The sequence below is a fragment of the Anas platyrhynchos genome, chromosome 26, assembly GCF_047663525.1.
Source record: "Anas platyrhynchos isolate ZD024472 breed Pekin duck chromosome 26, IASCAAS_PekinDuck_T2T, whole genome shotgun sequence".
NCBI lineage: Eukaryota > Metazoa > Chordata > Aves > Anseriformes > Anatidae > Anas > Anas platyrhynchos.
In genome coordinates, this window is record NC_092612.1 from 963,490 (window position 1) to 984,516 (window position 21,027).

Here is a 21,027-nt window from a genome sequence, read left to right on the forward strand (position 1 = left end):
AAAGCAGCCAAAAAAATAAAAAAAAAGATTAAAAAAAATCCCAGAACCCGACGGGGCTCGGCAGCTGGGTTTAATGAGCAGCTCCACAAAGGGACCTGGGGGGGGCACGGGGGGGCTGCTTCCAGGGCAGGATGCACGCAGCGGGGAGGGGGGGGTCCTGCACGGCCCCCCCCTGCTTCATCCAAACCTCTGCAGGTGGAAACGTCGCTCCCGGGGGGGGGCAGGAGGGTGCTGGGCCCCTTCCACCCCCACGATTGTTTCGCTCTCTTCCTCCGAGCCGGACCCAAAATCTCAGCCAGGAGCCCCAAGGATCCGAGGGGGGGGGCGTGCTTGGTTTGCAGCCCCCCCAGCTGTGAGCTTGGTGCCCCCACCCTCAGAAATCGCCCCCCCAGCTTCTCGCAGGATTTGTGGGGTCAGACTGCGTTTTTCTTCCCTCCCCACAAAGCACCCGCAGAGAAGCCGGGCTGGGGGGGCTGGGGGGGACTCCCCTGACACAGCCGCAGCCCCCCCGGCTCTGCCCCAAGCTCCTGAAGCCCCCCCAGGAAAAGCAAAGTGTGTGCCAGGTGCATTTCAATCAAATAAAAGTGTTCCTAAAAGCCAGGAGGAACCCAGGGACCCCCCCGGGGCAGAGATCTCCTCGCTGCAGCCGCTTCTTCCCCCGCTGGGGCTGCAGGAAAGGAGCAGGAGAGGAAATCTCCTTTTTTTTTTTTGGGGGGGGGGGTCCCGCCGTGGGCTCACCTCAGATCCGCCGCCAGCACCCTGCACTCACCCCGGCTCCGCAGCCCGAGTCCTTCCGACTCCCCCCCGTGCAACCCTTTAGGGCCGAGGCTGCTTAAAAGGAAAATCCGATGTCAAAACGGGCCCCGGGGGGGCACCGGGGACACCCCACCCTCAGGTTTAACCCCCCCAAAGTCTGGAGAAACCCCCCCCGAGTGGCTGCAGGGCAGCAGCAAACAGTTTCCCAGCTAAAGAGACCCCGGGGAGCCCCCTGAAGAGGGGAGGGGAGGTGTTGAACCCCCCCCAGAGCAGCCTGGTGAGCTCTGCTGTGGACGGGGAGGAGCCGAAATCCTTTGGGGGAGCAGAGGGGGGGGGCAGCAGCAGCAGCTCCCCGGGGATTTGGGCACCGCGTGAGCTCCTTCAGCCTGCCCCGAGCCGCTCTGCCCCTCGGTGAATGCACACCCAGGCCCCACAGCAGCTTTGTGGCGTGCCCCAGCGCCCCCCCAAAACGTCCCCAGGCTGGTTTCGAGCCGGGGAGCCCAACAACAAGACCCCCAAAATCGGCTACGGCTTCAGCTTGAGCCAGGGGTGCAGGATGGTGAGGATGGAGAGGACGGAGGAGGCGAGGCCGCACAGCCCCACGAAAGCCGGGCTGCTCCGGTACAGCCCCAGCTTGTCCAGGGGGATGAAGAGGTCGCAGGCGTTTTTCAGCAAATCCAGCAGCAGGGGGGGGTTGCTGCGCAGGACGCGGAGCAGCAGCCGCAGCTCCAGCTGCAGCCTCAGCCCCAGCTGCTGGAGCCCGGCCTCGGGGCGGTGCTGCCGCTGCTGCTGCCTCCCCTCGGAGCCTTTCAGCCTCTTCCCGTTGGCCTCGCGATCCATCAGCACCCGCAGCTCGTAGGCGTCCCGGCTCAGGTTGACGATCAGGGCGAAGAGATAGTACCTGCGGGGTGAGGGGGGGCAGAGAGAGAGGAGTTCTCGGCCGTGGGTTCGTGGAGAGGGGGAGGAGGTTGTTAAAATGCCCACCAGGAGGGTGGGAGGGGGGTGGTGTCGCCCACGTTCTGGTCCCGGCTGTTAGTGAGGGGCAGGGAGGGGAGGAAGCCTCGCAGGGAGGGGTGAAATGGGGAGGAATCCTTGTGGGAAAGGGCAAAATGGGGAGAAATCCCTGTGGGGAGAGATTGAATTGGGAGAAATCCTCGTAGGGAGGGATGAAATGGGGAGAAATCCTTGCGGGGAGGGATGAAATAGGGAGGAATCCCCACAGGGAGGGGTGAAACGGGGAGAAACCCTTGTGGGGAGAGATTGAATCGGGAGAAATATTTGTGGGGAGGGACGAAATGGGGAGGAATATGCATAGGGAGGGATGAAATGGGGAAGAATCCTCGTGGGGAAGGGCAAAATGGGGAGAAATCCCCGCAGGGAGGGATGAAATGGGGAGAAACCCTTGTGGGGAGAGATTGAATTGGGAGAAATCCTCGTAGGGAGGGATGAAATGGGGAGGAATCCCTGTGGGGAGGGGTGAAATGGGGAGAAATCCTTGAAGAGGGGGACAAAATGGGGAGGAATCCCTGCAGGGAGGGATCAGATTGAAAGAAATCCTCGCAGAGAAGGATGAAATGGGGAGAAACCCTTGCTGGGAGGAGTGAAATGGGAAGGAATCCCCGTGGGGAGGGATGAAATGGAGAGGAATCCCTGCAGGGAGGGGTAAAATCGAAAGAAATCCTTGCAGGGAGGGAGGAAATGGGGAGAAATCCCCGTGAGAAGGGATTGAATCAGGAGAAATCCTCACAGTGCAGGATGAGATGGGGACAAACCCTCACCCGGGGCTCTCAGGGAGGGCTCAAATCCCATCCCAGCCCCCAGGGAGGCGGGGGGGCAGCCCCCCAGCCCTCACCCCTCACCTGAAGGACCTCTGGCTCCACTTCTCCTGATCCACGGCGGGGGCCAAGCCCGCCTTGCCGGCCCAGAGGACGTTGTCGCAGGCCAGGTAGAGAGCCCTGTTGAGGTGGCTGAGGGTGAGGCAGAAGCGCAGCACGGCGTCCGACAGGTGGATGGCTCGCTTGGCCGCCTCCAGCGCCTCGGCCGAGCCCCCCAGGCGCAGCACTGCGGGACGGAGCCCACCCCCGGGGGTTAAAAGGGGGCCACACGAGGGGCGCGGAGCCCCCCAGAGCCCCCCCCCCCCAAAAAAAAACCTCACGTTTTCGGCCCAGGCTGAGGTGTGCTTCCAGCTGCCGGACCCGCGCCAGCAGCTCGGCGCTCGCCCCGTTCCTCCGCAGCGCTGCCCCGGCCAGGGCGCAGCCGTACTGAGCGGCCCTGAAAGAGAGAAAGGGGTCGGGGGGGGCTGGGAGCATCGAGAGGGGGTCTGGGATTTGTGGCTGGGGGCCCAGGAGCACCAAGAGGGGCCCTGGGACCACCTGAGCTGGTGCTGGGGGGGCCAGGAGCACCAAGAGGGGCCCTGGGCTGGTGTCAGGGGTCCTGGGACCACCAAGAGGGGCCCTGGACTAGCATCAGGGGTCTTGGGACCACCGTGAGGGGCCCAGGGACCACTGTGAGGGGTCCTAGGCTGGTGTCAGGGGTCCCGGGACCACCAAGAGGGGCCCTGAGCTGGTGTCAGGGGTCTCAGGACTACTAAGAAGGGTCCTGGGACCACCAAGAGAGGCCCTGGGACCACCATGAGGGGCCCTGGGCTGGTGTCAGGGGTCTTGGGACCACCAAGAGGGGCTCTGGGACCACTGAGAGGAGCCCTGGGCTGGTGTCAGGGATCTTGGGACCACCATGAGGGGCCCAGGGACCACCGAGAGGGGCCCAGGGACCACCGAGAGGGGCCTTGGGCTGGTGTCAGAGGTCTCGGGACCACCAAGAGGGGCCATGGGCTAGTGTCAGGGGTCTTGGGACCACCAAAAGGGGCTCTGGGCTAGTGCTGGGGGTCTTGGGACCACCAAGAAGTGCCCTGGGGCCACCAAGAGGGGCTCTGGGCTGGTGTCAGGGGTCTTGGGACCACCAAGAGGGGCCCTGGGACCACCAAAAGGGGCTCTGGGCTGGTGTCGGGGGTCCCAAGACCACCAAGAGGGGGCCCAGGAGCGGTGTCAGGGGCCTGGGGCCACCCTGAGGGGCCCCGGGACCACCTCGAGGAGCCCCCGGGGCTGAGCCGAGGGGTCCCGGACCCCCCCCGCCGCCCCCCCCCGAGGGCCCCGCACCTGAGGAGCCGCTCCCGGGCCTGGCTCTGGGCGCTGAAGCGCACCCAGGGCTCCATGGCCGCGCCCCGCCGCCGCCGCCGCCACTTCCGGGAAAGCGACGGGAGCCGCCGAGGGACAAAAAAGAAGGGTCCGCCCCTATTGGTTGATCGCCGCCCAGGTCCCGCCCCCCCGAGTGAAAACAGAAGCTGTGATTGGCTCGTTGTGGAAGGCCCCGCCCCCGCCCCGCCGTAAAGCGCGGCCATTGGTCAATTTCTCGCTGCCCCGCCCCCTTTCTCCCCGCTCCGTCAGGTTGTTAGGGTTGAGTCCCCGCCCCCTCCTCGGCGCTCCGCGTTTGATTCGCTCCCTCCCCATCGCTCACCGCCCTCCCTGCGCTGCGATTGGTCCGTTCCCCTTCCTCCCTCACTTGTGATTGGTCAACCCCTCCAGCGCTCCCCTGATTGGCTCTCCCCTGATTGCCCCACCCCCTCTTTGCCCCACCTTCCCCCCTTCCTCCTCTCCCCTCCCATTGGCCGCCCACCGCTTTCCTCCCGCCCCCTCCCTGAGGCGATCCGCTCCCCCATTGGCCGCCTTCCCGTTCTCCTCCCGCCCCCTCCCTGAGGCGATCCGCCCTCCCATTGGCCACCCACCGCTTTCCTCCCGCCCCCTCCCTGAGGCGATCCGCTCCCCCATTGGCCAGCGGGGCGCTGAGTGACAGCGGGGGCCCCGTGAGGAGAAGAAGGAGGCGGTGGCGGCGGCCGCCATGGAGTCGGTGCGGGCGCAGCGGCTGCAGCCGGGGGTGGGGACGCTCCGCTCCCTGCGGGCCGGGCTCGCCGGAGCCTCGGCGGGGCCTCCTCCGCCTCCTCCCCCTCCGCTGCCCTCTTCTTTGGGGCTGCAGGGCCCCGCCGCGTTGTCGCAGCCCCCCCCCCAGCCCGGTGCCGGGCCCCCCGCCGTGCTGAGGGAGGCGGTGGAGGCGGTGGTGCGGAGCTTCGCCAAGCACACGCAGGGCTACGGCCGCGGTGAGTGGGAGAAGCCCCCCCCGGGGGTCTTTGGGAAGCCCCCTCCCCGTTTTTTGCCCCTCACACCCCGGTTTTTGCCCCCCCGGGGGTCCCTGAGAAGCCCCCCTCTTCTTCTTCCCCCCCCCCCCCCCATTTTCTGCCCCCCCAAGCTCTTTACGCCCACCCCCATATTTTTTGACCCCCCCAGGGGTCTTTGGGACCCCCCCCCCCATTTTTTACCCCCAACTCACCAATTTTTGCCCCCCCAGCCATTCCCTGAGACCCCCTCCCCATATTTTCCCCTCACGGAGGGGGCGTCTTCAGACCCCCCCCCCTTTATTTTCCATCCCCACAGCATCCCTGAGAAGCCCCCCCCTCTATTTTACCCCCCCTTCCCCTTTTTCCCCTACCCTGTGGTCCTTTTGGGGTCCTTGGGACCCCCCCCACTCAATTCCTGACCCCGTTTTCCCCCCCCTTCCCATTTTTGGGGGGATTTGGGGGCTTTTTGGGGCTCACCCTCAGGCTGCGCGGTGGGCACAGGACCAAATTCTGCCCCCAGCATCGCTTTGGTACCAGGACAGGGAGTTAACGAGATGAGGGGGCTGAAATATTGGGTTGAAAACTGCCCGTTTTGGTCACTGTGGGCTCCAAACCCTTCCCTGGATGGGGTTTGGTCTCCGAATCCCCATTTTTGTGCCCCTCAGTGGGACGGGAACTGGACTGCGTGGGGACTGTGCTCATCCCTTGGTGTTATCCCCAGGGCTTTGGGGCAGTTTTCAGTTGAAAACCGCATATTTTGGTGTACTTAACCAAAAAAAAACACACAAAACACCCCAAAACGCAGCTTGGGAACATCTGCTGAGGTGAAAAAGGGCTCGGAGGGGGGGTGCTGAGGGGGTTTCTGCACCCCCCTGCCAAATTATTAATGAAGGAAGGAGCTGGAGGTGAATTATTAGCATATATTGAGGTTTTTAACCCATTTTTTTTCCTCTTTCCCCCCCTGACCCCGTTGGTGCCCCCGCAGTGAACGTGGTGGAGGCGCTGCAGGAGTTCTGGCAGATGAAGCAGTCGCGGGGGGCCGAGCTGAGGAACGGGGCGCTGGTGGTCTACGAGATGGTGCCCTCCAGCAGCCCCCCCTACGTCTGCTACGTCACGCTGCCGGGGGGCAGCTGCTTCGGCAGCTTCCAGGTAGGGTTTTTGGGGGAAATTTGGCTGGAAACGGCACTTTATGTGCTGCGCCGCGTTCCCTATGTGTGACGGGCTTGGAGCTGTGCAGCGCTGAGCTGCACAACGCGGTGTTTTGGGGGAAAAAAAACAAATAATGACAACTTTTAGATTAATTTTGATATTTAGTCGTCCTTCACGGGGCTGGGTGGGGGGATGTGTTTATAGGGTGGAGCAATAATTTCTCAAATATCTCCGGTTTTGACCCTAAATCTCTTTAAAAGACCCCAAAACAATCAAGGAAACATCACAGCACCTGATGTGCAGCCCCTTTCTGGGCAAGTCTGGTTCGAAATCTCCCAAAAAAAAACCCAAACAGCGAGAGCAGGAGGATCCCGGGGGGTTTTAACCCCGTTTTTTCTCTCCCCCCCCCCAGTTCTGCCCCACCAAAGCCGAGGCGCGGCGGAGCGCCGCCAAGATCGCGCTGATGAACTCGGTGTTCAACGAGCACCCCTCGCGCCGCATCACCGACGAGTTCATCGAGAAGAGCGTCTCTGAGGCGCTGGCCTCCTTCAACGTGAGCCTCGGGGCGGGGAGGGAACCCTCAAATCGTGCCGGGAAACTTCCCCTTTTCCCAAAACCCCAAAATCCCAGAATTTCTAGGTCGGAAGAGACCTCAAAATCACCGAGTCCAACCTCTGACCTAACGCTAACAGTCCCCACTAAACCATATCCCTGAGCTCTGCATCTTTTAAAAAACTTTTTAAACTTTAAAACGTCTTTTAAAAACTTTTTTTTAAGTCTTTTTTTAAAGACCCAACCCTTTTGGTAAAGAAATTTTTCCTAATATCCACCCTAAAACTCCCCTGGCCCAATTTTAGCCCTTTTTTTTTTGCAGCTGGGAGCTCTCCGCTTCTGTTTGGGTTTTAAGGTTTTAATTTTTTTGTCCCCTCCTTGTGCTCCTCTGGGTTTTTATCGAGGGAAGGGGATGTGGGGTGGGTGGGGGGGATTTGGGGAGCAGCCCCCGTGCCAAAATTTCCCCCCCCCCCCCGCAGGGCAACCGGGAGGAGGCTGACAACCCCAACACCGGGATCGGCGCCTTCCGCTTCATGCTGGAGTCCAACAAGGGGAAATCCATGCTGGAGTTCCAGGTACCTCCCACCCCATTTCGCGTTTTGGGGGGGGGGGTCAGGTTCATCCTCCAGGGGGGGAAATTTTTGGGGTCCGCGCGTGGGTTTGGCTCTGAGCTGAGCTGTCGAGACCCCAAAAATTTGAATTGCTTTTTAATTCCTGTCCGCACCGCCTCAATCTCCCCATTTCGTGGATTTTAATCACTAAAATAATAAATTTGGGAAACGTAGCCTGGGGGGGGGGACTTGTGGAACCTCGAGGGGCTCCCCAAATCCTAAAATTTCCCCCTTTTCCCCCCCCCGGCAGGAGCTGATGACGGTTTTCCAGCTGCTTCACTGGAACGGCAGCCTGAAGGCCATGCGGGAGCGGCAGTGCTCCCGCCAGGTGAGCCCTCCCCCACCCCAAAACCCCTTTCAATCCTATTTTTTTTTTTGTAATTTCCCCCTTTTTATCACTTTTTCCCCCCCCAGGAGGTGCTGGCCCACTACTCGCACCGCGCCCTGGACGACGACATCCGCAACCAGATGGCCACGGACTGGGTGAACCGGGAGCAGGGCAACCCCGGGGCCCTTTCCCGGGAGCTCGCGGCTACCGAGAGGGAGCTGGAGGAAGCCCGGCTGGCCGGCAAGGAGCTGCGCTTCCACAAGGAGAAAAAAGACATCCTCATGCTGGCCGCCGGGCAACTGGGGGGCGCGCACCCCCCCGGCTGTTAGGGCCCACCCCAAAAACGCCCCCAAAAAAAACCCACAGAGCCCATAGGGCACACATAGGGCACCCGGAGGGCACCCGAAATCTCGTCCCTTTTGCACATTTTGCGGGGAAACGGAGCCAAAACGGCGCCCCGAGGGTTTTGGGGCTTTTCGGTGCTCGCTTCCGGGCCTGATCCTAAATCGCCGAGCTCCTCCCGCCCCCCCTTTTTTTTTATTTTTATGTATTTTTTTAAATTTTTTATCTAAAAGCAGCAGTTTTTGTAACACTAACACTTAACCCTTCCTGGCGGTACGGCCGCGGCGCTGCCTCCGCGAGGCTCCTGCTCCGCGAAGCTGTTTTTTTTGCCTTTTTTTTCCCCTTTTTCCCTCCGTCTCAACCCAAAAGGGATTTTTGTGGGGTTTTGGGGCCAGCCAGGCATGAGGAGGAGGAAGAGGAGGAAGGAAAACCGAGGACCGGGAGCTTCTCAGCACAGCTTTGCCCTTTCTCTGCTTTTTTCCCCCCAAAAAAAAGGCACGAAGCCCCTCGGGACCGTCCCAACGCCGCTCTAGGCCCCCCCCTCATTTTGTATTCTCGCCCTGAGCGGCCCCTTTTTGGGGTTTTTTTATATAGATATTTTTTTATACGCAGCCTCTTCACGCAGCACCGCCGATGTGTAACGCGTCCATAAACGTGACCCTAAAGCGGCCGGCAGCTTTTGGGGTGGTTTTTGTCCGGGCGCGGGGTTTGGGATTTAAGCACCGAGCCCTTGGCACCTCCACGGGACCCCCAGAGGGTTTTGGGGGGGGTTTCATGGGATTTGGGGGATTTTTAACGGGATTTGGGTGTTTTTTTTTCATGGGGTTTTGGTTTTTTTTTCATGGGGTTTTGGGGTTTGTCACGGGGTTTGGGGCTTTGTCATGGGGTTTTAGGGTTTTTGCCCAGCCTTTTTGGGCGAGGACGCAGCCGCGCAATTGACCCCAGCCTCTTTTTTTGGGGGTTTTCCTTGCTAAAGCCACATTTGTCCTTGTTTAAGTCCAGCTTTTTCTGTTAAATTCCAGCTTTTTTCTTCAATTCCAGCTTTTTTCTTTAATTCCAGCTTTTCTTCCGCCTGCGAAAACGCTTTCCGGGCTCCAGCCCTGGGGCTGCAGCCAGGCCTGGCCCTCGCCTGTTTTATTTTTGTCTTATTTTTGTCCTTTTTACCTCTTTTTCCCCCCTCTGGGGCCCCCTTCGTGTCCTGCCAGGCCTGTCCTGCAGCAGCCGTCTCCCCCTGCTCCCCGTTTTGCTGTTTTTTCCCTTTTTTTCAGCATTTTGGGCTGGACCCAACCTGCTGCGGGTGGGCTGAGGGCCAGCGGTGCGGACGTGGCCACGACGTGCTCGCGGGAGCCCCGTTTCTGGGGGAAATCAACCCAAAAAGAGCTTGGCTTTATCCCCTCCTGGGGGGGCCGTGAGGGTTGGGGGGCCACCATCGTGTCCTCAGGCCCCTCGGGGGGGCAGGGGAGGGGTCAGAGGTGACATTTTGGGGGCACTGGGGGGGATTTGGGGCAGCGGGGGGGGGGTCCCACCTTCTGCCCCCCCCCTGGGTTTAGGGGTAACGGCCCCAAAATGGGGGGAGAAGCATCCCCCCGCCCTTCCCAACATGGCGGCCTGGGCGGGACGAGCTGCGCTGACCTCCCCAAGATGGCGACCCCCCCCGACGGAAGTGCCCTCCCCAAGATGGCGCCACCCCTCCCAACATGGCGGCGCCCTCCTCAACATGGCAGTGCCCTTCCCAATATGGCGCCACCCCTAACATGGCGGTGCCCTCACCAAGATGGCGCCACCCCTCCCAACATGGCGGTGCCCTTCCCAACATGGCGGCGGCCGCGGCGCTCTGACGCCCCGCTTCCGGCGCTCTTCCCGTCGTGCACCGCGGCGGCGGCGGCGGCGGCGGGGCGGAAGGCGGCAAGATGGCGGACGTGCTGGACCTGCATGAGGCGGGCGGGGAGGACTTCGCCATGGACGAGGATGGCGACGGTGGGGGCGGCTCGGGGCCGGGCCCCGCCCGCTGCTGCCTCCCCTCGGGGCCGGCCGGGGGCGGTGGGGGGGGTCTGGGGGGCGCCACCCGGCCCGGGCTGTGGTTGAGGGGCCCGTTCGGGGCCTGCTCGGGGCTCTCCGGGTCCCGGTTCCGGCCCCGCGGGGCTCGGCCGCTGCTGCCGGCACCGGGCCTGGGGCTGATCCCTGGGCCTGGTGCCAGTCCCGGTCCTGATCCCGGTCCCAGTCCTGGTCCCAGACCTAGTCCTGATCCCGATCCTGGTCCCGGTCCTGGTCCTGGGCCCGGCCGCAGTCTCGGTCCCGGTCCCAGACCTGGTCCCAGTCCCGATCCCGATCCTGATCCCGGTCCCTGTCCCGATCCTGGCCCTGATCCTGGTCCTGGTCCCGGACCTGGTCCCAGTCCTGGTCCCGGTCCAGTCCTGATCCTGGTTGCGGTCCCGGTCCTGGTCCTGATCCTGATCCTGGATCCAGTCCTGATCCTGATTCTGATCCTGGTCCCAGTCCCGGTCCCGGTCCACATCCCGGTCCTGGACCTGGTCTCAATCCTGATCCCGGTCCTGGTCCCAGTCCCTGGCCCTGATCCTGGTCCTGATCCCGGACCTAGTCCCAGTCCTGATCCCGGTCCAGTCCTGGTCCTGATCCTGGTCCTGGTCCTGGTCCAGATCCCGGTCCTGGACCTGGTCTCAATCCTAATCCCGGTCCCAGTCCCAGTCCTGGTCCCAGTCATGATCCCGGTCCAGTCCTGGTCCTGATCCCAGTCCCAATCCTGCTCCCAGTCCTGTACCAAGTCTCAATCCCGCTCCCATTCCCAGTCCCACCCCCCCACTCCTCAACCACTTCCCCCGTGTCCCCCCCCTTCCCCGTTGCCCCCCCCAGTCCCCCGGTGACAGCCCCGTCCCTCACCCCCCCCCTCCCCGCAGAGAGCATCCACAAGCTGAAGGAGAAGGCCAAGAAGCGCAAGGGACGCGGCTTCGGCTCAGGTGAGCACCAGCAGCCTCCTACTTTCCCCTTCCCTCCCGCCCCAGCCTCAATTTTGGGGCAGTTTCAAGGCTTTTCGGTGCGTTCGGTGCCGGCAGCGCTCCCCAATTATTTTTTTTTCTCTCCCTTTTCCCAGAGGAGGGCTCCCGGGCCCGCGTGCGCGAGGACTACGACAGCGTGGAGCAGGACGGCGACGAGCCGGGCCCACAGAGGTGTGAGTACCGGGACTGGGGGGCTCGGGGGGGGCTCAGGGGGGGCTCAGGGGGCTCAGGGGGGGCTCAGGGGGGGCTCGGAGCCCTTCCCCACCCCGCTGGGATTCACCTCACACCCCCAGCGTTGCCCAAAACCCCGCTCCCATCCCCGTTCTCCCCGTTCCCATCCCCTCAGGGCTTCCCAGCTGGATTTTTTGTTTTTTTTTTTTTCAATGGGATGTGCCCCCCACCCCCGGTAATTATTTTTTTTCCCCCCCGGTGCAGCGGTTGAGGGCTGGATCCTCTTCGTCACGGGCGTCCACGAGGAGGCGACGGAGGAGGACATCCACGACAAATTCGCCGAGTACGGGGAGATCAAAAACATCCACCTCAACCTGGACAGGCGCACGGGGTACCTGAAGGTAGGCGCCGCCACGCCTCCTCCCCCTTCCCTACCCCCCCCCCACCCTCAATTTTGGGGGAGGGGGATTTGATTTCCCCCCCCACCCTCAATTTTGGGCTCTTCCCGCAGGGCTACACCCTGGTGGAGTACGAGACCTACAAGGAGGCGCAGGCGGCCATGGAGGGGCTGAACGGGCAGGAGCTGATGGGGCAGCCCATCAGCGTGGACTGGTGCTTCGTCAGGGGCCCCCCCAAAGGGAAAAGAAGGTGAGGGGGCTCCGTGGCGGGACCAAAACCGTTTATTTTTTCCCCAAAAATTCCTCCCCACCCCGGTGAAGTTTCATTGGGCTCCGTTGTGCTGCTGGGGGGGAGCCCCAGGAGGTGGGCGAAGACCCCCAGGACCTTGGGGGGAGGGAATCGGGTCCCCGGGGGCAGACACATCCCATGGGGGGGGCAAAATAAATCCCCCCCCAGGGCCTAGAGGGGCCCTGAGCCTTTGCCTCTCTTCCAGGGGCGGCCGCCGACGGAGCAGGAGCCCGGACAGGAGGCGCCGGTGATGGATCCCAGTCGCCGCCCAGCGTCTTACTGGGAGGGAACTGGGAGGCTGTGGGAGGGGCGGGGGGGGGTTTTGGGACCTGGTGTTTGAGGCGGGGCCGCCCGGTGCCCCGAGCAGCTCCCCGGGGGGTTTCCTCCACGCGTTTTGTGGTGGCCGCAGCCCCCGGAGCTCAGTTTCTTACCAAACCCACAAGGTTTTTTTTTTTTTGTGTGTATTTTTTGTCTTTTTTTCTTTTTTTTTTTTATTAACAATTCTCGGTTGTTTCATTTCGGGAAGCCCGAGCGTCCGGGCCGCTCTTTTTTGGGAGAGAAATTTTCTAATCCCCCGACGAACGTTCCTGAAACCTCCCGAGGGGGTTCCTGCCCCTGCTGGCTCCGTTCGCTCGCGGCCTTTGGAGCGACTCCTCTTTTCCGTACGATTCTCTCGTTAATTGTTCTTAATTAAACATCCTCGGAAGCCGTGGCTGCGCCGTTTCCTTTCCTCGCCTCCTCGCTGAGGTTTCCTTTGCCCAAAATCCGCTGATGGCACCAGGGCGTCGCCGCCGGCAGAGCAAGCTGGGTTCTTGTGCAAGCATTTGGGGAAAAATTCGCTTTATTTCACCCCCTGTGTGCCTTGGCTCCGTTGCCTCCTCCCCGCGTTTTTGGCTGTGTACACGTCGGGTTTTATTATTTTACCCCCCCAAGGAGCTCCTGGAAGGAATTTCTGCCCCAGAACTCTTTCTTTTGGCGCTCCTCACACCCCTGTCCCAACCCCTCAGTGCTGCTCCCCCCTCGGCTGCCGCGGGGCTGGAAGGAAAACCCACCCGGGGGGGCGCCCGCGCCGTCCCCACCCCACCCCACAAGGGGAAAAGGTGCTCGTGGAGCCCCCCCAGGCCTGAAAAAAGCCCCCTGCTGAGAAAAGACCCCAAGGTTATCGCCGGTGCCACCCCTCACATGAAGCTCTCCACCGTCCGCCGGCGGCACAGCTCGCACCTCCGACCCAGCGCCCCCAACTCGTGGCTCTCGGCGCCCCCCAAACTGCTCCCGGTGCCCCCCAAACTGCTCCCAGCCCCCCCCAAACTGCTCCCGGCCCTCCCGGCCGCGGTGGAGGCTCGGAAGGAGCCGGTGGTGAGCGCCGCCTCCCCCCCGTCCTGCTCCTGCCGCCGGCGGCCGCAGCGGCAGGCGCGCCGCAGCTCCCTGCGGAAATGCACGGTGAAGAGCCCGTAAACCAGCGGGTCCAGGCACGTGTTGAAGAGGCCGAAGAGGAAGAGGATGTGGCTGAGGGCCGGCGGCACCTTCTGGCGGGTCAACATCTCCGGGGAGAACCAGTACCAGAGGCCCAGCAGGTAGTAGGGGGTCCAGCAGACGATGAAGGTCAGCACGATGGCGATGGACATGTGCAGCGTGCGCATCCGAGCCCGAGGGATGTGGTTGTAGGATCGTCGGAGCTGGAAATCCCGGGAGGAGGCTGCGGGGAGGAAAAAAGGAGCCAAAAAAAGGAGGGGGCGATTTTTAGGGTTAATTAATGGTGAATGAGCTGGGGAGGAGCTGAAGGGACGGAGGGTTTGGGGATGCTGAAGATGGGAAGGTGATGGGAAGGTGAACGAGGAGGAGAAAGGACGGGGTGATAACGAGGAGAAAATGGCAAAGAAAGGGAATAAAACGAGGGAAAAAAAAGGTGGTGGCGGAGCCCCCGCGCTCACCGCCGGCCTCCTTCATCCTGCCCGAGATGGCGGCGAGGATGCGGCCGTAGCAGAGCACCATGACGAGCAGCGGCAGCAGGAAGAGGCAGGCGAAGGTGAACATGTTGTAGAGCGTCTCCTGCCAGTGCGCCCCGAAGCTGCCCACGGTGGCGCACTGCACGAAGCGCCGCGGCCGCGAGCGGCTCACCGTGTGGAAGACGAAGGCCTGCGGGTAGGATCGGGGGGGGGGACACGGGGCCGTCAGCAGCCTTCCTCCCTCACCCTCCTCCTCCTCCTCCTCATCCTCGCTGTCCCCAAAATCCTCGCCCACCTGCGGCAAAGCCAGCAGGGCGCTGAGCCCCCAGGCGGCGCCCAGCAGCGCCTTGTTCCTCCTCTCGGCTCCCCCCACGGCCAAGGGGGTGACGATGGCGGCGTGGCGGTCCAGGGCGATGACGACGGTGACGAAGGCCGAGGCGTACATGGCGGCCAGCTTGAGGAACATCAGCCCCCGGCACGCCGCCTCGCCCCCGTACCACTGCACCGTGGCGTTCCAGGCGGCGTCCAAGGGCATCACCACCACCGTCACCAACAGGTCGGCCGCCGCCAGGTTGGCCATCAGCAAACGCACCCGGGCTGGGGGGCGCCGGCGGGGGGCTCGGGCGGCCGCCCAAAGCACGGCCCCGTTGCAGCAAGCCGAGGAGAGGAAGAGGAGGCAGGTGAGCGCCACCCGCACCTTGGCGGCGGTGGAGAAGGTGGGCAGAGGGGGGGCTCCTCGCCGCCTCCGCCGCCGCCCCCCTTCCCGCAGCTCCGTTGCCCCCGTGGCGTTCATGCCGGGGCTGGGATGGGGATGGGAGGTGGGGGCCGCGCTGGGGATGAGCCCCCCGGGATGGGGGGTGGTGGTGTGTGGGGGGGGGGTGGGGGGTGCTGAGCATCCTCGGGGCTCCTCGGGGGGCTCCTCGGGGGGTTCCTTGGGGGGCTCCTTGGGGGGCTCCTCGGGGGGTTCCTTGGGGGACTCCTTGGGGGGCTCCTGTTCCCCTGCCTCGAGCTGCGTCGGGGCTCAGCCCCCGGGGGGACCCCGAGTGACGGAGCCCACCCAAGACCTGGGGGTGTGGGTGCATAAAGGAGCCGGGCACCCGCGGGCTCTGGGGGCACCCAGGGGTGCTGCAGCTCACCCTGAGGAGCCCTCCAGGTGCAGCAGGGTGGGGGGGGGCCCCCAGCCCGCTGGCATCACCTCCTCTCAGTGGGCGTCCTTCGTCCTCCTTCCTCCTCCTCCTCCTCGGCCACCGCGGGGACCCTGCAGGGGGTGGAGGAGCCCCCCCGGTCACCCCGGGGCAGGGCAGGGGGTCCTGACAGCAGGGGGGGGGGCTGTGGCTGCTGCCACCCCTGTCCCACACCCCCAGGGTGCAGCCCCCCCCCAGCCTCCCCCCAGTGCTGCTCCCCCTCGGGTCTGTCTGCCCCTGGGTCCCCAGGGTGCTGTCACCCACCCGCTGCCAGCTCTGCCCCCAGCAGTGCCCCATGACGGTGCCCCCCCAGCCCCAGCAGTGTCCCCAGAGCTTCAGCAGTGTCCTGTGGCGATGTCCCCAGCCCCAGCAGTGTCCCCAGAGCCCCAGAAGTGCCCCATGACGGTGTCCCCAGAGCCCCCAGCAGCGTCCCCAGAGTCCCAGCAGTGTCCCCAGCCCCAGCAGCATCCCAGTAGCTCCAGCAGTGTCCCCAGAGCTTCAGCAGTGCCCCGTGGTGATGTCCTCAGCCCCAGCAGTGTCCCCAGAGTCCCAGCAGTGTCCCAGTGGCCCCAGTAGCGCCCTGTGGTGTTGTCCCCCCAGCCCCAGCAGCATCCCAGTAGCTCCAGTAGTGCCCCGTGGTGCTGTCCCCAAAGCCCCAGCAGTGTCCCCAGAGCTCCATCGGTGCCCCATGGTGATGTCCCCAGCCCCAGCAGCATCCCAGTAGCCCCAGCAACGTCCCAGTAGCCCCAGCAGTGTCCCCCCGGCAGCGTCCCCAGCCCACCCCGCTGCGGTACCGCTCTGCAGTGCTGCCGCAGCCCCGGTGCCGCCAGCGCCCGGCTCAGCCCAGCCTCCCGCTGCGGGCAGGGCCGGCCTCAACCTCACCGGGAGGCCGCGGGCTCCTCACACCCCCACACAGCCTGGGGGGGGGGGCTGCACCCCCACCCCAAATCCCCCCTGGGGTTGGGGGTCCCCGCCGGGGGTCCCGGCTGACCCCTGCCTCCCCCTGGCACCGTCGCGGTTGGAGCTGAGCCGAGCCCACCCGTGGGGCTGCCGTGACCCCGTGGGGGTCTGGGGGGGGGGGGCAGCAACCCCTCGTGTTTATAGGGGCAGGGAACCCCCCCCCACCACCCCAAACGTCCCCCTGTGGGTCCTTACACAGCCCCTGCCCAGGGGTGCGGGCACCCAGAGGTGCAGGAATTGGGCACCCAGGCACCCCCAACACCCCTTCTGCTGCCCCCCCACCCCCCCACCCCCTGCAGCCCCCTTGGGAGGGCACCTCTGGGCAGGGGCCGGGTGCCCCCTGGGGGGCTCAGGGCGAACCCCAACCAACCCCACCCCCCCCGACCCCAAAAAATCACACCCGGGCCTGAGCCGTGCCAGGCCTTTATTCATGGGGGTGCTGACAGCGTGGCCCCATCCCTGTCCCCGCTCCCCTGGGACCCCCCCCCCAGCACGCAGGGGGCGTCCCCGTGGCCAAAAACCAGGGGGGAGACCCCCCCCCAGGGGAAGGGGCTGTCCTGGGGCACGGGCGTCCCGTGGCCGTTATTGCTCAGTGCGCCCAGCCCCGAGCAGCGTGTGGCCAGCGGGGACCCCCCCCAAAAAACGCTGGACCTAAAAAGGGGGGGGTGGAAGCAGGAGGTGGGGTCCGGTTGTCAGCTGCTGCCGCCGAGATCCACGGGGAGAAGCGGTGCTGGGGAGGGGGGGAGGAAGGAGCGGGATGAAGATGAAGATGAAGATGCGAGGGAGCCGGGGGGGTGCCAGCTCCTGCCGAACGTGCAAAGGTTCTGCCAGCGGCAGCAAGGGAAGAGTTTTTTCGGGTCCCCCCCCGCAGCCGTCAGTAGGCTTCAGAGTGAACGTTGCCAGCAGCCAGCCCGGGGAGACCCCCACCGGTGCCTGTGCCGTGGGGGGTCTCCGCTGCCCCGCGCAGGCTCACGGCCACCACGGTGAGAGGCCGGCAGCCCACGAGCAGGGTCCCTTCACGGGGTGTCCCCACGGCAGCCGGGACCGGGACGGGGACCGGGACCCCCTCCGGGCTGGCACACGTGGGCAGGGGAAGGGGACGCTGCGGGCATGGCTCCGGGGGGGCCATGGGGCTCCTTAGGTGCCCGGCTCCAGGCTGAGGGCGCTCTGGAAGTTGGCCAGGAGCCGCATCTCCTCCGTCTGCATGGAGTGGCGGCGCAGCAGCTTGCGGCGCCCCTTGGGCGAGCCGGGAACCGGGAGCCCTCGGGGGCCGGGGGGGTGGGGGCCGGCGTGCAGGGGGGGCAAGAAACCGGCGCGCCCCGAAGCCAGGGGCTCCAGCAGGAGGGTGCCGGAGCCGCGGCGCTCCAACAAACCGGGAGCGCGGCGCCGGGCACCGGGGGGGGACTCGGGGGTCGGCAGCGGCATGGCCGAGGCCGCGCAGTGCCGCCCGCGCCCCGGCGAGGGGGTGGCGAAGGGGGCCAAGGGCAACCCTCGGGGTCGGGGGGCTCGCGGCGCCCCGCTTTGACCCGCGCCGCTTCGGGGGCCGTGTTGCGCCGCGCCAGGGGCTGGGGGCAAGCCGGGGGCACCCGCTCCGGCCCAAGCCGCCCCTGCCAACCCCGCGGCCTCCCTGCCCTCGACGCTGTGACGCCGGGGCCGCGTGCCGAGGCTCAGCCCCTCCAACCCCGGTGCCAAACGCTCCGGGGGGACCCGCGATGCCTCCACCCCCGGGGCCACCAACCCCCAGGGCTCCGAGTTGAGGCGTTTGAGCGGCCGGCCCCGGGCGCGGGGGGGCTCCGGCACGGTGGCGGTGGTGGCGGCAACCGGTGGTGGCGGCGGTGGGAAGCGGAAGACGTCGCGCTCCTCCTCCTTCTCGCTGCCCGCCGGCGAGGCCGCCGTGCGCACCTCGATGTCGGATGGGGACATGCAGAGCGCCGGCGAGCGCTTCTCCTCCAGCCCCGGCGAGGGGGGCGAGTTGAGGTACTGCCGCGTGGTTTTGGTGCCCGAGGGCGACGTGTCGCTGGTGATGATGATCACCTCCTTGCCCTGCGCCTTGCAGGCGTCCAGCAGCGCCTGCAGCGTCTCCCGGTCGCCCCGGTTGATGGCGTAAACCAGAGTGGAGGCACCGGCGTAATCGCGGGCGCTGGGGTCGGCGCCGTGGGCCAGCAACACGGCGGCCACGGCGGCCCCGGCGCGCTCGGCGCAGGCGTGCATCAAGGCCGTCTTGCCCGTTTTGTCGGGGATGTTGGGGTCGGCGCCGTTCTCCAGGAGGTACCGAACCATTCGGGGCTGCTCCAGGGGGTCGGCGTAACGCGCCCGGCACGCGGCCATCAGCGGCGTCTGCCCGGCGGCGTTGCCCTCGTTGATGTAGGCTCCCCCTTCCAGCAGCAGCCGGGTGAGACGAAATTTACCCTGGGCCACGGCTCGCAGCAGGGCCGAGCCGTCCGCGGGCAGCATGGCCAAACCGGGGGGCGCCGCGGGCCCCGGGGGGCGCCGCACGGGGCTGGGCATGGCACGCTCAGAGCCACCGGGACGGAGCGCGGCGGTGCCAAGGAGCCCGGAGCCGCATCGCCCGCTCAGGGCAGGGGGGACGCGGCGGGGTCGGGGTGGTCCTGGAGCATCTCTCGCTCGGGGTGGGGGGACGCGGGGTGAGGAGATCGCAGGGCGTCAGGGGGACGCGGGGCCGGGACGTGGCGTGGCCCTGGGGGGGGACAGGAGCGGGGTTGCGTTGAGTGCCGCACGTGGAAGCCCCCCCGGTCCCTCCCCAGCTCCCTGCCTCAGTTTCCCCAGCTGCCGCGGGTGATGCCCCCCTCCCGTGCTCCCCCCCCCCCCCGGGGCCGTGGGGCTGCTCAGGCTTTGGGGGGGGCACTGGTGGGGTCCGCGTAGGGGACGGTTCCCAGGGAGGTGCCCCCGGTGTCACCGCGCTGCCCCCGGTGCCGTCACCTTGGGGCTGTGCCCGCCCCCCCACGCGGTGCCCCCAGCCCCAAATCCCCAGGGCCCCCTTCCTCCCCCCTCCTTCCCTTCCCCTCTACCCCCCCCCCCCCAGGCAGCCCCATAGCCCCCAAATCCCCCGTCCCCCTTCCTGCACCCCCCTCCTTGTGCTCCGTATCCCCCCGTGCCCCCCTCCAGCCTTGTCCAACCCCCCCCATCCCCTCCCCCGTACCCCCAATCCCCCCCCAATCCCCTCCCCATCCCCTTAATCCCCCCCAATCCCCTCCCCATCCCTTTAATCCCCCCCAATCCTCTCCCCGCACCCCCAATCCCCCCCCATCCCCTCCCCATACCCCCCAATCCCCTGCCCGTGCCCCCCCCCCGCATCCCCTTGCCTGCCCGGTTCCCATGGTTACTGCAGCTCATCCTCAGCTCTCTGGCCAGCCAGGAAAATGGGGAAGAAACCCAAAAAACCACCCCCCCCCCCCCTTTATTTCCCCCCCTCAACATTTTCAAGCCTGGCTGCCGCGCCCCCCCCCCCCCAACAAGACGCCGAACCCAGGCCTGGTGCTTAGGGGCTGCACAATCCCGGCCCTTTTGGGGGGGGGGAGAGGGGGGGAGACCCCTTCCCACCCCCCCCAAAAAAAAAATAAAAGCCCCCTCCCCATCCCTCCATCCCTGCCTTTCTCTGTTACCGTGGTAACCGGAGCGTGGCCCCCCCCAGCGCCGTGGGGGGGTCCCCGGGGTGGGGGCGATGGAGGCGCCAGAGCCGTCTCCCGGTGGCCGCCATCCCGGCCGGCCGCGGGTTTAGCGAGGGGGAAGGAGGCAGGGGAGGTTATTTGGAGGGTTTATCCCCCCCCCACACCCCATACACCCCCCCCCCCCCACCCCATCAGCTCTCCCCGCAGCCCTATTTTTGGCAGCTCCTGGCGCGGGGAGGGCTGCTTGGGGATGAATCACCCGGCGGCGGCGGAGCCAGCGCCGAACCCGCTGCGCCCCAGCGGCGCGGGGGTGCGACGGGAAAGGGGCGATGGGGGCCGACGTTTTGGGGTTGGGGGGGCACGAGGCAGTGGGGTTTGGGGCTGGGGGGCAGTGGGGTTAAGGGGGAGAGTGATGAAGGGCCGGGGGTGTGGGGCTGGGGGGCTGGGGGCTGTGGGGTGGGAGGTTGGGGGGCACTGGGTGGTGGGTTGGGGGCTGGGGGGTTGTAGGGTGGGGATATGGGGTGATGGGCATGGGGGTGTGGGTGAGCGGGGCTGGGTGCAGCAGTGCTGTGGGGTTGAGGTGTCCCAGGGCTGTGGGGCAGCTGGGGGGGCACCACGGGGCTGGGGTGTTGGGGCAGGAGCCCCCCCCCCCCCTTCTGCCCGCTCCTGTTCCCATCGGTTTCTTCAGCCTGGTCTCTGGCCCTACAGCCAGACACTACTGAGGTGTCCTTCGTCCCCATCCCATCCCGTCCCAGTCTCCATTCCGTCCTGTCCCATTGCATCCCCATCCCAATCTCAATCCCGCCCCCATTCACCCCATCCCCATCCCATTCACCCCATTCCACCCCCCCATTCATCCCATCCCATCCCATCCCATCCCATCCCATCCCAATCCCAATCCCACCCCATTCACCCCATCCCCATTCATTTTATCCCCGCCCCATTCACCCCATCCCACCCCCCCATTCATCCTATCCCATCCCAATCTCAATCCCAATGCCAATCCCCATCCTCATCCCACTCCCATTCACCCCATCCGCCTCAATCCCCCCCAGTCCCCCCCATCACTCCCCAATCCCCCCAATCCCACCCCCATTCACCCCATCCCACCCCCCATTCATCCTATCCCAGTCCCAGTCCCAGTCCCAATCCCAATCCCAATCCCAATCCCAACCCCAACCCCAACCCCAATCCCATTCACCCCATCCCCCCAATCCCCCCCAATCCCCCCCATCGCTCCCCAATGCCCCCCAGTCCCCCCCCATTTACCCCATTTACCCCATTCCCCCCCCTTTCCCCTCCCCATTCATCCCCTCCCCGCCCCATTCATCTCCCCTCGCCCCGCCCCTTTCCCCGCCCCCTTTTCCCGTTCCGCTTTCTGATTGGCTCCGCCTCCCACCAATCAGCGCGCCCCTCGCCCTTCCGTACTCCCCCCCACCCCGGCCGCGCGTAGCGCCGCGGCGCATGCGCAGTGCAGGTACGGGGCCGAGCTGGGACCCGGGGGGGGGGCACCGGGACCGGCACCGGGGG

General features: G+C 65.6%; 5 protein-coding genes across 5 annotated transcripts; 2 read left to right on the forward strand and 3 right to left on the reverse strand.

The window, feature by feature from the left end:
- Nucleotides 1-55: 55 nt before the first annotated feature.
- PEX11B (peroxisomal biogenesis factor 11 beta) lies at nt 56-4,057 on the reverse strand. The gene is made up of 4 exons (XM_038172727.2): nt 3,912-4,057; nt 2,912-3,027; nt 2,616-2,817; nt 56-1,657 (listed from the first exon to the last, which is right to left on the reverse strand). Exons 1-4 carry the CDS (start codon nt 3,965-3,967, stop codon nt 1,282-1,284), a joined length of 750 nt encoding a protein of 249 aa, XP_038028655.2. The 5' UTR covers nt 3,968-4,057; the 3' UTR covers nt 56-1,281.
- A 534-nt stretch (nt 4,058-4,591) lies between these two features.
- On the forward strand, nt 4,592-8,576 carry LIX1L (limb and CNS expressed 1 like). The gene is made up of 6 exons (XM_038172728.2): nt 4,592-4,906; nt 5,910-6,073; nt 6,486-6,626; nt 7,105-7,200; nt 7,487-7,564; nt 7,651-8,576. The coding sequence occupies exons 1-6, from the start codon at nt 4,651-4,653 to the stop codon at nt 7,891-7,893; spliced, it is 978 nt and encodes a 325-aa protein (XP_038028656.1). The 5' UTR covers nt 4,592-4,650; the 3' UTR covers nt 7,894-8,576.
- A 1,160-nt stretch (nt 8,577-9,736) lies between these two features.
- RBM8A (RNA binding motif protein 8A) lies at nt 9,737-12,490 on the forward strand. The gene is made up of 6 exons (XM_072028002.1): nt 9,737-9,883; nt 10,822-10,881; nt 11,016-11,093; nt 11,356-11,492; nt 11,603-11,739; nt 11,984-12,490. Exons 1-6 carry the CDS (start codon nt 9,817-9,819, stop codon nt 12,027-12,029), a joined length of 525 nt encoding a protein of 174 aa, XP_071884103.1. The 5' UTR covers nt 9,737-9,816; the 3' UTR covers nt 12,030-12,490.
- Nucleotides 12,287-14,517, reverse strand: LOC139999469 (gonadotropin-releasing hormone II receptor-like). Its single transcript, XM_072027845.1, has 3 exons — nt 14,020-14,517; nt 13,710-13,914; nt 12,287-13,474 (listed from the first exon to the last, which is right to left on the reverse strand). The coding sequence occupies exons 1-3, from the start codon at nt 14,515-14,517 to the stop codon at nt 12,957-12,959; spliced, it is 1,221 nt and encodes a 406-aa protein (XP_071883946.1). The 3' UTR covers nt 12,287-12,956.
- Nucleotides 14,518-16,275: 1,758 nt separating this feature from the next.
- ANKRD34A (ankyrin repeat domain 34A) lies at nt 16,276-20,384 on the reverse strand. The gene is made up of 2 exons (XM_038167923.2): nt 19,492-20,384; nt 16,276-18,566 (listed from the first exon to the last, which is right to left on the reverse strand). Exon 2 carries the CDS (start codon nt 18,374-18,376, stop codon nt 17,006-17,008), a length of 1,371 nt encoding a protein of 456 aa, XP_038023851.2. The 5' UTR covers nt 18,377-18,566; nt 19,492-20,384; the 3' UTR covers nt 16,276-17,005.
- Nucleotides 20,385-21,027: the final 643 nt, after the last annotated feature.